Below are 19,057 nucleotides of genomic sequence, written 5' to 3' on the forward strand. Positions count from 1 at the left end.
TCTGAACATCATAGGAAAATCTTGTTTTGCCTTTGAAGTCAAGATCATTTACTTTTCTTAATAAAGAACAATAACTTCATTAATCAGACAGCGCCTTCTCCAGTAGATAGTCTAAAACAAACTGTTCATTCATCCCATTGCAAACATTTCACATAATTAGAATTGAATCCTACCCATAACATATTCATTAATAATATCTATGGTTTTCCGTCACACTCCGGAATGACATATCATGTACATGTACCTCACTGGTACTCTTGTTTTATGAATATGAACTAATTAATTAAGCAAAAATCAATTAGACCGTACATTCTATAATTTAAAAATAAAAATATATATATGAGAATATAAAATGTATTTAACTCTAACAATGGTTTGAGTAATAAGCTTACATGCTGTTGTGAAAAGAACATTTAAAAATAATACTTGCAAGCTACAGTAGGTATCGTACATGTAATAAAATTCTAATTAGGCCATTGTCATAATGTTTAGTTTTGTAAATTAGTATACATGATTTTCTTATGCATCAAAGTCATTGTAGACCGTCTGCTTTCATCTTGTGATCTGTGTTATAGTTGCTGGGACCAAGGGCAGACCTGAAGACAATTAAATCATTGGACAAGGTTGAAACATTTCTGAGAAGTGTCAACACTGGTATTTTCCAAAAAGTGTCTGAGTAAGTTTTGCTCCATCAGATTTATTTGATATATTTCATACTAATATAAAAAAAATTTTTTTCACTAATTTGCATGTTTTACGAGGAGGACATTTTACACGTACTATATATGTACTTAAAAAAGAGTTGTGATACAAAAGATGCTTTAAATAATTACATTTACTGATTCAAAACATGCTATCAGTAATTAAATATACACTTTAGACTATTGGATTAATTTTTTACAAAAACTTATTGAGGCTGTACATGTTTATAACTTTAGCTCACATATTTTCACTTAAAAGGTTTTAAATATGTAAAATTCACATGTGATACTAATATGGCAATGAGAGTTGGCTCCTGTTTATATATGCTTCATTGTTATTAAAGTTTAATTTGTTTAACGACACCACTGGGCCATATTGGCTATTTGATGTCAAACATTTGGTAATTCTGACATGTAGTCATCAGAGGAAACCTGCTACATTTTTCCTAGTGCAGCAAGGGATCTTTTATATGCACCATCCCACAGAGAGAATAGCACATACCACAGCCTTTGATATACCAGTCATGGTGCACTGGCTAAAACAAGAAATAGCCCAATGGGCCTACTGACGGGGATCGATCCCAAACAGACCGTGCATCAAACAAGCACTTTACCACTGGACTGCATCTTGTGCCTCATTGCTATGAATAAAGAAAACATTTAAAGGAACAGTCAGGTCATATATGAGCCTTATGAGTAGAAAAGGTCATTCCCAGACCACAAACATATACTGACAGTTTAAGAAATGAAAAATGCTTAATTTTAGAATTAATGAAAAAACATGATTATTCCTGCTAACTTGGGGCAGCCATTTTGTTTTGCTTTTGTCACATCTGGTACTCTAGCTTGGAAGGGAAGTGATGTCAGCTCGTGTCAACTAATAGTGTAAACTACAGTGTAAACAAATGCAATGATTTAAGAAAAGGTGCTTTGCTTTGATCAGCCTGACTTGAAAAACATGACAAATTTCTTGATAATATATAACTATTTAACTAAACCTATTTCAATATGCATTAACAATACAAAATGGGGTTACAGTATTTTTCCCTCTGCAAAAATCCTAAGAAAAAAGTGTGTATAGCCTACTAATAGGCCTATAGTGGTATGTTTGAGCAAAAACGATAACACGATAACCTAGTGATAATTCCCTTTTCTTTGGAACTTTTTAATTGGTCAGTTCTGTGATTTTAGATGGGACAGTCTACTTAATCAATAGTATTACAGAATTATTTACAGAAATAAACCTTGTCGCTTGATAATGTTCATAACCATTTTAGGGCTTATTTAATGGAGAACATTTTAATTTTCTTCAAAAATATGGTAACACGGGTCATGATCCACTACATGCTAATAACATAAGTGCCCACATTTTATCCATACCATTACACAAAGGATATACTGTTAGGACATATGTCATGATACAGCAGATCGGTACCAAAAAATGCTTCACAATACCTTGTGATGTTAATAATGCCAGTATGTATATTGTTTGTGTCTAGACAGAGGTGACTCTATCAGAAATTACAATTGTATTGTCTAGTATTCTGCCAATGAAGAAACAGGTGGATGCAACTATAAAAGAATTTACCAATTAAACTAATTATATTAACACTGTCATTTTATCATGTGAGTATGAAATAGAACCACAGCTTAATGGACAAAACCTGGTACATCATTGAACAGTTATTTCAACTTGTTTTGTAGCCATGCAGTTCGACAATGGTGGCTTGATTTGTATTGGAAAATATATATTTATTGCTGTCTTACTGGGATGGATATTATTACAGAACACTCAAACAACAATGCATGTTTTTGACTAGGTTGTAACAAGGTAGTTACAAGCTTGTTACAAGGTAGTACAAGTTTGTTACAAGGTAGTACAAGCAATGCAAGTTATTTGCAAGCTAACATTTAGCTGGCGTAAGCTAGTTGGCAATTCTGCAAGCTTGCCGCAAGCATATCTTCATTTGTACAATCTTTCGCAAGGTTGCTGCATTCATGTCTTCACTATGCAAGCTTCCCTCAAGCATGTCTTCACTTGTAGAAGCTTGCACAAGATTGCTGCATGCATCTCTTCAGTTATACAAGTTTGCCGCAAACATGTCTTCATTTGTGCAAATCTGCACAAGATTGCTGCATACATATCTTCAACTATGCAAGCTTCCTGCAAGTATGTTATCACTTGTTGAAGCTTGTGCATGCTTGCAGAAAACATGTCTTCATTTTAATCTTGCGCAAGGTTTTGCAAAGGAAGTTGAACGGACAAAAAAACTAAGTCCCAATCATTTTCATGGTTATTATGTTTTTTAATAACTTCTCACAAGATTTCTCAAATTCAATGGGAATAGTAGCTAAACAACAAAATATAATATTTACAATAATTAAGAAAAAATATTAATATTAATACACACGCATGATGATGATGTTATAAGGTTAAAACAGGATTATCCTGTAATTATCCCATTCTAACTCCTTACTTCCAATAAACCTCCCCCACCCATGATGACATAGACCTTTCACTTACATTATGATATGTAAAATATTTTTTTTTAAATGTAGCTATAGGGAGAGGGTAAGCACCACCCACACCCATCCACCCCACCCCACCCCCAGTGTTTATTACAGTATGGATTTTGTTCTATCTATTATCAGATACAGAAAATAATTTGCAATTACCTCTGGGGCGAGGGAGATTACAAAATAATGTTTTTTACAGGATATCATGCATATCACAGATATCTATTACTCCTGATAAAAATGTTATTTAATTACAGTCAAACTTCGATACCTTGATCATAAAGGGGACGAGGATATAGTTCTAGTTTCAGGGAGTTAGAGTTTTCGAAATTAAAATATAAGAGTTCAAATTTGAAACTACATTGCAGCTGGTTGAATTTGCGAGATTGAGATGGCTTGGATGACAAGAAAGCAGAACTTCAAAAACCGATCTGGCAAACCCCACGTTACCGGGTCCATCCCCAGATTGCTCGATCTATGATGTATCAATTTTAACATAACTAAATGACTGGTAATTGATAAACATTAACTGATACATAAATAGAAGAGGTAAAGTTTCACGCCTTTGAGAGCAAAAACAAACGGCACTAACAATTATTACGAATGCTCTTTGAAGTTAACCAGCTTTGTTTGTAATTATGTATTACGTAGCAAGGCTCTCTGACCACCAAGTACGAACACCGACAACCAAAGACAGGATCATTTTGTTCCGCTTAGTCAGCGATCTATTATTCTATAATTATCATCTTAATCCTCTACAGCCCAGACCACCTGAGACAGGCGTGCTTCGCTTGATTGACATGATTGTTAATACATTCATCTTTAAAATACTATCGGCAACGACAGTTTGATCAATCCACATGCGTCAAGTTTTAGAGGTGCATACTTTATTAAATATTTATGGCAGGACCAAAGAATTAAGTCAAGAGATCGAGTTTTCGAAGTTTGAGTTTTCAAAGGCTGTTATTATTAGTTTGTATAGGAACTTTCGAGAGATCAAAGTTTTCTAGAGATCGAAGATGGAGTTATCGAAGTTTGACTGTATATAAATTTCAATAAATAACAAAATAAATAATCACCTATTATTAAACCATAACTCTGAAAAGTGAATCATATAGATGGCTCTATGGTGGCTGTTAATTTGACAATAACATAGAAAATGTATTGTAACCCGAACCAACAAATGATCGCCTTCTATTGAGCACAGCATATGCCTTAACATTTTGTGAATTTTAATGTCACATGTGACAACATTGGAGAATAAATGAAGATATAAATTGGTGATTGTTAGAGTCATAAGAGGATCATGTGTACCAGCTTTGGTTGAAATCAACATGATGGAAGTTGAGAACAAGTTGATAATCTCTCAGCCAATCAAAGGCTATTGGGCAACTACCATATATCGCTGTCCATTAGTCAACTCTGTGGATAAGTCGACCTCTTATTGTACCCTCAATATTTTGTACAAAATGGTTGGTATGACTCAACTTTTATGTAGTTAAAACTGGCAAAAATATAGATATATCTGATGAAGATATTTTTGGTCTCAGGCAACAGTGAATTGTGAGGATTTGTCTTGGTGAACCGATCAAAGTACAATGTACAAAAACTATTTTAATAAAGATTTTACAATAGCTGAAAAAGAATAAAGGTTTACCAAAAAAACTCTTCTAATGTGGGTAACATTAGTCTGTTATTTTTATCTCTCTCTTTATTCATGGACATTGCTAGCTGGGTCATTCCATCAATGGGTTAAACCCTACCCTCTCCAATTTCAATGAAATTTGGTATATAGAGTTATTTTGGCCAAAAACCCCGCCCTTTTTAAAATTGCTACAACTCAGCAACCAATGATCCAATTTTGACAAATGAGGTATCATTGGAAAGGGGGAATTACAAGGAATCCAAATATATAATATAATAAACAGACAGATACTACCGCATACACACACACAGAAACATACTTAACCTATTGTGTGACTTACCCTGTTAAGCAGTCTCAACAAAGGCAAACATTCATCCATCGACTTTCATGCTCAGCAGACATCTTATAACGTTGTATGTGTATTTACGGTGGCAGTATTGGTATCTCTTCTGATGATATTTCATCAATTTAATCAATAGATTGATATTCAGTTACCGTCTAATTGATCGCTATCACTACGACTCCTTTGAGTAAATCCAAATAGAATAAGTTTGATAATTTTCCAACACATTAATCCTATGTAAGAGAAAAGAGATGTCTTCGCATTATTCCTGACATTTGGGTTACTTTTGGGCTGATGACCATTTGACCTTGTGGAACACATGACCTTGAGATGACCTTTGATTAAAATTATAGCCCAACATGTTATCTACAACATATACAAAAATTGGAGGTGGAAAATGTTTCATTAGTCAGCAATTTCAAATTGAAATATGTTTACCTGCTGCTGTTCTATGCTCTGTGTATACATGCATCAACACTGTAAATGTCATGAATGTTCTAACAATATAGTCCAGCATCCAACAGATTTAAGATTAATTTGTTTAAATATTGCCTAATTATCAAAAACATCTTGTGCCAACATCTCATATTGTGTAGAACAGGCTAAACTATACTACATTGAAAGGACGTTATGGCCCCTTGAATAGACTTTGGACCCCATGTGGAGGAAACTGCAGTCCCCCCAACCCCAATTCAGAGCATGCTGCAGGAATATCTAAAATCAAAGAAATTTATATTTATCCATTAGATCTCAGATTTCCGTCCATTTCCAAGATCCATTAAGATGTAAGTATCAGAAAATCTCCAGTAGGTAACTGACAAACAAAAGAACTAATTGATCCTTATTACTTATATATGTAATTAGTATTGATAATTATTTTTAAGATTAATTACTATCTGTGGTCTGTAGGCCTACTGGCACACTTATGTGTGTACACTTACATCCTTACTGATGAAGTGAAGAATGTTTGTACTTTAAATTTTTTAGTCTACGTCATGTCATTGAGTAAGTCATGGTAAGATTGCTAAATAATACTTTTTTTATTCACCATAGGTACTGCATCACAATTTGACACTTATTTTCTAAGGTTTCAAGCATAGGCCTTACCTTAAGCAGCAGAGAATCCAACTGAAAAAAAGTGACTTATAGCACTTAAGTGATAGGCCTACAATGTAGTACATGTATAATTAATGAAGGGTAAAACAATTTGTTTTAATGGATAAAGAATTTTAAAAATGGAATTGTCACAATTCAGCAATAAATGGCAGAAAATATTCATATATATGGAACTTTTTTAAAATGCCAAACAAATGCTATTTCATTGTACATAGTTAAATAGATGGCAGGAGCGGTACGTAGCCCTGTGGTAAAGCACTCGCTTGGTGCGCTGACAGTCTGGGAATGATCCCTGTCAGTAGGCCCATTGGGCTATTTCTTGCTCCATCCAGTGCACCACAACTGGTATATCAAAGGCCATGGTATGTGCTATCCTGTCTCTGGGATGGTGTATATAAAAGATCCATTGCTACTAATTGAAAAATGTAACGGGTTTCCACTCTAAGACTATATGTCAGAATTACAAAATGTTTGACATCCAATAGCCAATGAGCTCTAGTGATGTCGTTAAACAAAACCCTGCAGTACCATCGTTTTGTCCCATTATCACTGTCTACAATGCAGGTTTTCAAACTGAGTTCACAATCCAATCCACCCATTGGTACAAATTCAAGATAATAGCAATTTTGATGATAGTAATGACGATTCACAAATTCTACTAGAAATAAAGGCACAGAACTTTGTCTGCAGCCTCTATGATGGTCTTCCTCGGATTGGTTTGGTGGATGAAGTTTCAGAGGAATTTGGAAACTATAACGTCAAGTTCATGCACCCTCATGGACCTTCAAGGTAGTTCTACTGGCCGTCAAAAGCAGACAGGTGTTGGATTCCAGAAAGGGATATACTTTGTGTTATAAACACCCCATCCTTGACATCATCTTCATCCAGGAATTACAGTATCTGCCAAAATGATCTTGTCAGAATTTCAAAAGTCTATTCAACATGGATAGTTAAAGACTAGAAAAAAATAAACAGAAATATAATAATATATAAAATTAACAAAAGATAAAGTAGTTTTCTGTTTTTCTTAATCAATTGGTTGCCTGGTTGCCACACTATATTGTATCATTAACATTCATGACATTTACAGTGTCGACGCATATACATTTAATAGTGAAATGTGTGCAGTCTATACACAGAGAGCATAGAACAGCAGCAGGTAAACAATATATTTCAATTTGAAATTGCCAACTAATGAAACATTTTCCACCTCCAATTTTTTTATAAGTTAGTCCAATTGAGCTAAAACTTGAAATTTCAGGGTTTTTTGCCACAATAACTCTATATACCACATTTCATTGAAATTGGAGAGGGTAGGGTTTAAATTTCCTCTTTTTTGGGGTGATTTGACACGGAATGACCCAGCTGATAAATGTAGTTTCACTTTTATACGGCAGTGTAAATATTATTTAACACCCACGACAGATAAGTGTAATGATGAACACAACCTATTCCATTCTTTTTATAAGTGGTTATATCTCTAATAAAATGTAGTTTCTAATTTATGTATTAGGAATTGCAGAATCAATAATGATGGTAAGTAAAAATCAGCAGTTCTAACCAATTAAATCTGCAATTGAGGACAAAATATCAGTGGTCATAAAAATACTTAATGACTGTTCCGATCATGTGACACATTTGGTGCCAAATACTGGTACTAGGTATCAGTATACAGTTACCTCCCTTGTGTACCCGGGTGGTTTAGCTGTAATGAGGTTTGGTATTCATACACCGGGTATTCCTTGTGACAAAAGTGGGGCACAATCATTTTGGGTAATTTTCAAGCAAACTGATTTTGTGAAAAATGTAATGGCTAAACCTTTATTCAAATGAGTGCTTTTTGTAAGGTTTGATGAGCAAAGTCTCCATGTGTAATATCTGCCAACTCCCGCTTGGAGGTGGTTTGTATGGGTGTAAACATTGTAAAAAAATTATGCAGTTTCAACTCATTATGATGCAAGTAACACAAATATTTAGCTTAAAATATTTAAAATAAGTCCTCTTTATAATTATGACAATTTTTTTAATTTCCTTGAGACTAAAAATACCAGTCCTGTATCTTTCTTTATTTTTAAACCATAGGTGGGCACTTAGGATGTCATGGGCTGGTATACATAAATTTCAGTTGAAGATTCACAAATAACTGTGGTCTGCTACCCTACTTGTTAGTGGCTTTTACCGGAAATAGTGACACAATAAAAAATAAAATAAATTTCATTTCATTTCTCAAATAAAATATAACTTTTATTGTGTGTATCAAACAATCAAATGGACTTAATACAGGCTGTTAAAAATATTGATTAAATAATGTAGCGGTAAGGTTTTGAAGCCGAGATTGACCAACACATTTTCGTTAGTATCGTATTTCTGTACATGCCAATATTTTGTTTTGTTTTCTTAGACATTTTTTTTGTAGACACCATGTATTGGCTGACCCCTCTTCTCATGATGGTATTTAGAGGTTTGAAAAGTCTGCTAATACACAGCGATATACAGTATATTAGATTTCAAATCGTCTAAAAATAATAACAACACTTTGTCGGGGCCGTGAATGAATCATTTGTAGCAAGTTTTTACCTCCCGCTATGATGTTCATCAGTGGAGCTTTTCTAATACTGATTTGTCTGGCATCAGTTCATCTGTCTTTTGGTCCATCCATTCGTCTGTCAACTTTCCATTTGAAGTCTTATCTTATTTTGATTGAAGTGTTCTGAAACTTGATATACTGACCCTAGGAGCACTCTTTACAAACTAATAAAAAGATACTTTGCAAATTCATAATTTTTATTAAATAATTTGTATAATTTATATAGAAAATTTGAAAGTCTATTTTCTCCTAGAGTTTTGACCAGATAGTTCTAAAACTTGGCTCAGTGATTCTCTAGGGCAGTCTTCAGAAACTAATGGAGAGAGATTTAAAAAAAATTTAATTTGTTAATTTTTGAATAAATTTTAAAATTTTAAACAAAAATTTAAAAGTCTGTAATCTCCTAAAGTTTTGATCAGATAGTTCTGAAACTAATGGAGAGATCTTTTGAAAACTTTGTATTTGTATTAATTTTGTTTTAAATTAATAGAAATTTAACATTGAAAATTATTGATTGAATAGTTCTAAAACTTGGTACTATGATTCTTTGGGGCAGTCTTCACAAATTAACATATTTTGTATTTTAAATTTTTTATTGAATTTTTAAAATTTAAATTTGGGTGGTCTTTACATGTTAATGAATTATCAATACTGACAAAATAGAAAATTAAATAGTGAATAGGTCCCAATGTACTAAATCAAGTACTATTGCCAATAATGTTAACCTTTACTATTAAAACTGATATAAGCAGGGTATCAACCAATAAAAAAAATTGCCACCTCACATTTAATCTACCTGCCAAAAAATGGGGGTGGGGGTGGTCTTATGCAGGCACATGCCATTTAAGAGATTTAATTAATGTTTTTATTAGCAAACCTAATTTTTGCTAAAAAATTGCAGTTCCTTTTGGGAGAGTACCCAGCACTAGTTACACCTATATACTGCATAATAACTGTTTAACAAATAAAAGTGTTTTTATTTATTGGCAGTGGATAATAGTATTTGCACAAATAATCAATGTCACATATTGGAGCCACAGCTGTTTTTACTTTGTAAATATTTGACGGTGCACCTCGAAATGTGACACGGAATCTGCCCCCACTATAGTGTATGCAGTGTCCCCCTCAATTCCACATACTGTTCCTATGACCCTGTATTCTATTTGTGAATTTGTATACCGTAATTTACCTTATTTAGTACACAATTATATTTTGTATATTTGACAGAAAACTGGGATCTTGTTCTTACTGTGCAAGTCCATTTCAAGCTCCTCCTATTATGTTGTATATTTGACAGAAAACTGGGATCTTGTTCTTACTGTGCAAGTCCATTTCAAGCTCCTCCTATTATGTTGTATATTTGACAGAAAACTGGGATCTTGTTCTTACTGTGCAAGTCCATTTCAAGCTCCTCCTATTATGTTGTATATTTGACAGAAAACTGGGATCTTGTTCTTACTGTGCAAGTACATTTCAAGCTCCTCCTATTATGTTGCCATGTAAAGACAAGATTTGCAAGAAATGCTACAATGACTTGCGGGCTCTTGATCGTCAGTGCTGTCCGACTTGTCATCGAGATATTCCAGCCAATTTTAATTTTCAGTCAACATCGGCAAAAAAGTAAGTATTGTAGTTCACTGATACCTTGCAGGCCCTAATCTATATTTGAAAAAGTAGGAGAAGTGATTTTCCCTTTCCAGAAGGAAAGGGAGAAGTTTGATGAAAATTAGTGAAGTGAACATTTATTAACATTTCACTATGTTCTGCATTCATATAGGAAAATTCCAAATTATACACTCTGTTCTAATCATGATGTTTCGATATAAATATTCCTACTAACAGTAATAAAATTTAAACAAAACAATTGTATGTTTCATTAAACTGCCATAATCGTAATATTATTAAGCACATGTACTTGACAATGTGTTGTTATGTTAAAATGACAGTAGTAGTTTTCTGGCAATACTGAAATGAATTTTGACTGAAAATTAACAATCTGGTTACTGCAAACTAGTTACTGCAAACGGCATGACGTGCATCAATGTACAGTCTGGCGCCAAAGTAGAAACACAGATCGTCAAGGTGCCAAGTGAGCTATAACACTAAAGAAGTCAGGGTCGTGATGTCTGTGATTTTGTTTCTGAAATCTGATCGTGTCCAAAATATTATGGTGACTTTGACTTCTCTGACTTCGACTTCTCTCTATTGCTAATAACTTGGCTACTGAGTCAACTTTCAGCAAAGAAAACATCAGTTTTGCTGTTTAGATTAGGGCCGGCCTTGACTGCAATAGAAAGCTTGTGTTTCAAATTATTATGCATAAAACATTTTAAATTATTCATTTATTTGTTTGTTTATTTGTTGTTTATTTGTTTGTTTTTTAATTGTTTTAAAATGTCTATCATCTAAAAGTAGTTCATCATAATGGAGTTTTATCAGTATATCCATCTTTTAATATGTTGCTAAAACGTTATCGAGACAAGTGGTATGAATGACATGTGGATTCTCAAGAAGGTTAATTTCACCTTTCAATGTAGTAAGATCATTGATTTAACTACCAGTTAGAAAGTATAGAATCTGCTAATCAAAACGAAAGAGTGACAAAAAAGGTTTAATTTCACCTTTCAATATATTGCAGGCCCTAATCTAGAATTGAAAAAGTAGATTACTTCTCCCATCCCCCCAAAAAGGAGAGAATTTTAATAAAAATAGGTGAAGTGAACATTTATCGGTACATTTCGTAACCTTTTGCCATGTTCCATGTTCAATCGGAAAAATTCTGAATAATTATACAATCAGTTCTATTCTTAATATTTCTATATAAAATAATATATTTCCGATAATAAAATTTAAACAAAACAATTGTATGTTTAATTAAAAACATGATACATGCATTATTAAATAGTTGACGTGTCATTATGTTAAAATGAAAGTAATAATTACTATGCGTTCTAGCTGGCATTACTGAAAGGAATGTGGCCAAGGATTAGCAAAGCTCAATTGCTGTGACTGGTCACAGCAAATAGCACAACATGCATCAATGTAGTCTGACGCCAAAGTAAAAGTACAGACCGACATACAGTGACAACATGCCAAGTGAGCTATAGGACACTAAACATGTTGGGATCTTGACACCTGTTGTGTGATTTTGCTTTTGAAATCTGATTATAGGTACAAAATATTATGATGACTTCTTACTACTGCTAATAACTCAGTGACCTGTGCCGACTTTCAGTGAAGAAAACATTCATTTCTCTGGCAAGATTAGGGCCTGATATTGATGAGCTTATGTCATTCAGTAATAATAAGATCACAGATTACCTTTCATTGATTTGCCCACGAGAGTTAGAAATAAAGGAAACAACAGAAAGTACCTTAATTGATCTATACATAGATATTCAGAATGGCATTGGCCTTCATACAATGCTGTACTATAAAAAAAAGATGACTTTAGCTTTCCAATAGTAAATTTTCCCTTCATGTTGAAAAATATTTGTTCTGCTCCAGCTTTTGGCATCTAATGATCTATATTTAGATTTAGCAAGTTCTGAGATATCTAAGGTCATGTTAATCATATCCTGATTTTAAAGACCAACATATTCTGGTAAAGAAGTTTGATCTGGGTTATAACATCCTCCAGAAAGCCTTCAAATTTGTTTATGATAGATACTCGGAGGCCATTTTTTCTAAACTAGTCTTGGGAGTGGCAGTACAAGAGGGATGAAACATCCTGTTACATATCTCCTAGGAAGCAATCACAACTTTGCCTAACATCCTGTCAGTTCTGTCTTATGAAGGGATACGATTTTGATATCAGAATATGGGTTTGGTTTTGTAAAATATCGGTGCTCATCAGTGTTTCTGATTTCAGAGATATATAAACAGACTATTATTGTTACATATGGTGGTTTCATGTCTCAATAGAGGATACTAAATGAGAGCCCATAAGACACTGTTTATGTTACAAGTATGTTTTCAGTCATACATCATGAGAAAAAGCTGTATAGTTATGTGCACTCAAAAATTCATGAGTTGTAATATAAATGATGTCCTTTGGGACATACGCCACATTTTCTATGTGTGCATGACAATTAAATTTAATTTGCTTAAGTTGTGGGAAGGCACAAATTTAAGCTAACATTACCGGTACTAAGAAATGACATCAATTATTTACTTATAATATTAGGAATGGAAATGTTTTTATACTATGATTTCTCTCACTGCAGTATAATATTGTTTGTTTTCTGATTTTAGAGATATATCAGCATAATTTCAATGTTACATAAGATGTTTGTCTTAATGATTTTTGTGTCTGATTTAGTGATATATTAGCATAATTTCATTGTTACATAAGATGGTTGTCTTAATGGTTTCTGATTTAGTGATATATTAGCATAATTTATTGTTACATAAGATGGTTGTCTTAATGGTTTTTGTGTTTCTGATTTAAGTGATATATCAGCAGAACATCAGTGTTACATAAGATGGTTGTCTTAATGGTTTTTGTGTTTTTGATTTAAGAGATATATCAGCAGAACATCAGTGTTACATAAGATGGTTGTCTTAATGGTTTTTGTGTTTCTGATTTAAGTGATATATCAGCAGAACATCAGTGTTACATAAGATGTTTGTCTTGATGGTTTTTGTGTTTCTGATTTAAGTGATATATCAGCAGAACATCAGTTATTCCAGCAGTGTTGTAATACCTTCCTCATGGCAGTTGTTTCTAATCTGTGCTTCGGAGGAGACACGGCTCCTGAGGATGCCGTCATTGAAAAGATCCTGACTTACATCACAAGGAAGACGTCATCACAAGGACCCAGTGCATCAGAAAGACTACAGACAAAGCAGATGACAGTGTTTGATGATCTGGTTGATCCCACTCCAGTGGTGAGATCGTTTCTGCTGAAGCTGCTCATTCACAAGAGGTAGGCTTGCATTAGAGTCATTATTCATGTGGTTAAAAGTAAATCTTGGTACATCAGTTCTTATAGTTTAGTGAAACAGGTTGTTCTGGTGTAAGACATTTTCTATGTTTATGAAGCACTTTTGTCATTTATTACATTTACACATCAAAAAAATTTATAAAAGAGTTATCATTAATATGTTTTAGTATACACACTAATATAATGATGCATCTATGTTTTGTCATCATTTTCCTAATGCTGTTGTCATTGCTAAATACTTTAATGCGTTCACTTACAGGCCTCTGAAAATTGCACAGACGATTGTTTTTTTTCGCATAAGTCTAATTTTGCTTAACCCATTTTTCATTCTCACCAAAAAAAAAAAAAGAAGAAGGTTGTACACTATTAATTTTTCAGTTTTAAGTTTAGTTTTTATTCCATATTATAAGGAAACCAATTGGTGTGACATTAAATATTAGTTGACAGACTGAGAGCAGCATGTAGGCTAATTTATTCACTAAGGCCGTTAGAAAACATCGCTTCCAGCAGAGTTTAATAGTCAGTGTTACGTAATAACATGACTTGATATGCTGTATCGACATTATTTGAGTTAATTTTGGTCACTTGCTTACTTTTTAAATTAAACCAATTCCATGTTAGTATATCAATCTGTAATACTCACCCATTACTACTACCTGATAAATACCCATTCATTTAGGTCCACGAATTATGTCAGTGCTGTTTGTGTCTGACGAGGTCATATGATGGTGTCTGCCAATGAGATACACGGGAGTAAATATTATGGGCTGTGCAGCTTGTTAGAAAACATGGTTGAATGGTTTCTTACTTTCTCTTTCAATGGCAAGTAATAAATTAAAAAGTGATTCGCAATCAGTGACAGAAAAAATCATTTTTGAAATGGAAGAATGTAGAGCATTTTAATTATGACGTTGAAGATGGGAATGTACAGGAAACATTTTGGTTTGAAAATCTTAGTGATATTTCTAGTCAATTGAAAATTAATTAACAACTACTGTTTAATGTTTTAAATTTGTGTAGCGATCTCTGAAATTTGCAAAGCGAATTGTGACGCAATACTAAACAAAATGTTCCCTGAAGTAACAAATTAAACATTTTTAATATGTAATAAGAAATGGATAGAAATAGTTCAAGAAGCAAAAATTTTGAGACTTCGAGGTGAAGTAGTAAATGGCTGCAAATTGTATGTTGATGGCCTGGTGCTTATAAAACGTTTAGAGTCTAGCTAGACTCGAGACTCTAATAGAGTCTGAGACACTAATGTCATGTATGTGTGTGACATCATTGGAGATGGATTCTGGACTCTAAAACTTTTATAAGCTCAGGCCCAGTCCAGGCATCTCCTCACTCATCTTTACTTTAATAAATCAGTTTCACTTAGTGTAGACTAAATAAGTATTACACATTTCATAACTTGTTATAATGTTGAATAAATTATTATTCTCTCTCTTGTTTTTCATTTTCTATAGTACAGTGTATACTTACAACATTGATCAATATTGATTGTAATTTCATCAAAATATTACATTTTATTTGTTTATTAATTATTGTCACTTTCCATATACGTAATGATATATTTGTAACGGGTTATGCAAAATAAAATGGATTACCTGAAACTTTTTTTGCTTAACCCATATTTAGGTTACGCAAACTTTCAATTCTCAGAGGCCTGATTTATCACATATTAGGCCTGCATGACACTAATAAGTTTGCCAAACATTGTGGTTTACGAAAGACTGTGTATTTATTACCTGTTACTTCAACATGATAAATTATGGCATTTTCCTGACTTCATATGTAATTACATTTTCAGAAAACAGCAAAGAATACAAACCACATTTTGTGAACATTTCTGCTAGCAAGCAAACCATACTCTTTGTTGGTAACTCCATGCTTCCTAAAAGATTTGAATTAAAATGTTTGGTTTTTTGTACGGTATATTTTTGTCAACATTTTTTTTCTAAGCATACACTGGTATTAACAGTTTGGAAATATGGGTAATTATGAACTACCCTTAAATAAATAATTAATTATTGTTTTCTGTATCTGAATAAGTGGATGTGGAAAGGTTTTATCCTTACCGGTATGCTATTCTTATACTTTGTCCTTTACTGTTTTAGTGGTGACCATGTTCAGGAACATCTTGAGGACTTCCTCAAACAAGCTGAAAAACTTAGACAACAGACTCTGCACAACTCTGGCATTCTCCAGTTTATTATTATGGTCATTCAGTGCCTTGAGGTATAAGTTTCAATGTCATTCAGTCTACTGTCATAACCAGAATATAGCAAATGGTTAATATTTTTTACTCTAGAAATATTACTATACTGTATGGTACAGGCAATGGTTGGTTCCGGTGACGAGTAAGCAAATTAGTTTTAGTGAGCAGCCCATTATGAACAGATAATAGCATGTTAAAATGTTCCGTTTTTTTTTACGTCTTAGCCTGCTTGAAAAATGTACAGGCAATATAAGAATAGTTGACATCCTTGTATTTTAATGTATATTTTGCAACAAAGACATGCAGCTATTAATCTTCATTGAATATTGAAATGCTCAGTGTTCAGAACATAATATTGTAAAAGTCTGTAATTAGAATTGGCTAAAATATCAATATATTTTGCTCAAAGATTGTATGCTTCAGAGCAAGGCTGTTGGTCTCCTCCCACCAACAGCACTGGGAATATTATGGAAATGTCATAGAATACACTCAGTTAGGGGCATAGGCGATCAAAACTCATATGCTCGAGGGACATTATCTTCTTCTTTTTAAAAATATTTTTACAGGGGTACATGACTTGAAATGCCCCTCCCCTTAGAAACTTTGTTCTACAGAGTCTGGGCCAGCATAAATTCCTGTACAAGTTCCTGAGTATCTGGGATCTTTTAAGTAAACTGGCTTTCTGTCATAAATAGTAATAAATATGTGTATGTCCATCAGATATAAATTGGTTTCTATAGTGGGCCTTTTTATACCCATATTTCACCATGCACGATTTGAAGTGGAGGAAAGAAGGAAGAATTTTGGTGATTTTTGTTATGTTTCTTTTTACTTTTTATTAGCATCCTGATCTTAGTAGAATATAACATATTTTTTAGAATGTCACACTTTAAAGATAGACCATTTTGTTGGAACAAACTTTTAAAGTTGTAGGAGTTTTGGGGTTTATATTATCCTTTTTGATGAATTAAGTTGCTTTTTTGGATGATCTAGAATGTCAGAAGTAGAATTCATGGAAATGTTTTGTTTTTGTGTTGTTGGTTTTTTTAATGTTTTGGGGAATGTTTTGGTTTTGGTTTTTTCTTTGATGATCGAGGAATGTAGAGCAAAATAATCAAAGTAGTTGTCAAAACAATTGTTTACAATTGTGTAATGATATTAAATTATTATAAGCACTCATTTTAATTAGTATAATAATTTACTGTGATAAAAAAAATTAAAAAATGTCATTTTTGTTGGCAGGATCAGCTTCATGAAACTGCAGCTATGAAAGATTTTGACAGCGAGATGAAGATGGCAACGCAGTATCTCAGTCTTGCATATCAGTGCATCGAGAGTGCAAATATTGATATGGCCAAATTACAGACCATTGCAAATGCAAGATTTGGTTTGATGACAGTAGCCAAGTATCTTCACATGCTTGTAATTGAAGAATCAATTATGAAATCATCAGTATTCACAAAAATGCTCTCACAAGCCAGGGACTTGATTGAAATTGAAAACTTTGATTGGCCAAAGTAAGTTGTGATTAAATAGGTCAGATTTTTTAATAAAAAATTAATTCTTTAGTCATTTTTCAACTATTTCTTTTTTTAAATAGTTTTACAATTTGTTGGTCATATTTTTGTTCTTAGATTGTGTAAAAACAAGTATTTGATTATCTAGAAGTGACTAAATGTGTCCCTAATGTACGATTTGCAATGTTTATATCAAAAAGTTCTATTCACTGATATATGTACAGAATACAGATGTGGCATGAGGTCATTGACAGAAAATGCTTAAAATTGAATGGCATGTGGAATTCAACATAGCACATTTTCAGGCATTGTTGGAATTGACAGTTTATAAGCATTATATTAAGAGCATATCTTTGTTAGCTGTAGCAGATTTATTATAAATGATAGTTTGAATATATTTTAATTGGTCAAAATACTGTAATAAGACCTTGTATGCTTTTACTTTTTAAAAACAGAGAAAATTATCTTCACTACTACATGTTCAAGATTCCAATCATCACATTATCTTTGAACTAAGATATGTGGACAGTGAACTATCATAAGCATTGGCTGTCAAGAAATGACAAAACATTCTGGGATATTTTTTATCTGAATTTTTCATCATCTAGAACAGTTTTTGTAGATATTGTCATATAATGTTTTACATCTGTTTTTAGTTGAAGATGTTAAACCTGAAGGCTTGGCTGACCATATTATAACATATTTACTAATGCACAGACATACTTTTAATAAAGTTGTGTATTTGCTATCAACAGTTATTTTTAATATTATTTTTTAAATTATTTAGAGCCGACTTTGACCATTAATTTCTTTCTCTTACATGCCATGCATACCTTGATATCATATAAGCTAAGTTAGGACACACAAAAAATGTATTGTTCTCAAATTTACAAACTCAAAATAAATGTTATTAATTGTTAACAGGCAAACAACAGGTAAACAACAGCAATAATAAAATACCTATTTCTCGCACATCAGGACTTTTTTCCTTTGTTTGTAGTGGGTATTTATTATAGCGGTGTATATTCCATTAATTAAAGTTTATTTATATTTTATTAATTAAAAACAGGAAGTTTTTCATCAAGCAATTGTGCAGGGAATTTGGAACAGACAGCTACCACAGAATTTGTCAATGGGGTAAAACACCATGGCTTGCTATAGAGGAGCCAACTGAAAAGGCAAGTGTACATAAATAAATAAATTTTAAAATAGCAGGTTTTGTTTTCCGATGGCTATGCTGAGATATTTAAGAAAAGACATTCAGTCCATGCTATAAATCACATAAACTATTTCATACAACCATCAAACATTGTTACCAAACCAAACACTAACTGAAGTGAAATATTTTGTTGTTGTTGTGCATGTTCAAGTCATTTGAATTACATACATGTGGAACCAACATCATTCTTTTTTTTCAAATTCATCACATCTGTAAAACCAACTCTAAGGAAAGCGTTGATGACA

General features: G+C 32.8%; 1 protein-coding gene across 1 annotated transcript in view; it reads left to right on the forward strand.

Annotated features, from left to right (window-relative positions):
• Positions 1–19,057, forward strand: part of LOC121372382 (E3 ubiquitin-protein ligase rnf213-alpha-like) — a 196,219-nt gene that overhangs the window by 156,595 nt on the left and 20,567 nt on the right. The window contains exons 56-61 of the mRNA XM_041498686.1: positions 576–676; positions 10,347–10,529; positions 13,571–13,837; positions 15,976–16,096; positions 17,319–17,593; positions 18,663–18,771. Of these exons, the coding sequence (XP_041354620.1) occupies positions 576–676; positions 10,347–10,529; positions 13,571–13,837; positions 15,976–16,096; positions 17,319–17,593; positions 18,663–18,771 (1,056 nt within the window). The remainder of the gene's footprint in view (positions 1–575; positions 677–10,346; positions 10,530–13,570; positions 13,838–15,975; positions 16,097–17,318; positions 17,594–18,662; positions 18,772–19,057) is intronic.

The sequence above is a fragment of the Gigantopelta aegis genome, chromosome 4 (assembly GCF_016097555.1).
Source record: "Gigantopelta aegis isolate Gae_Host chromosome 4, Gae_host_genome, whole genome shotgun sequence".
Classification (NCBI taxonomy): Eukaryota; Metazoa; Mollusca; class Gastropoda; order Neomphalida; family Peltospiridae; genus Gigantopelta; species Gigantopelta aegis.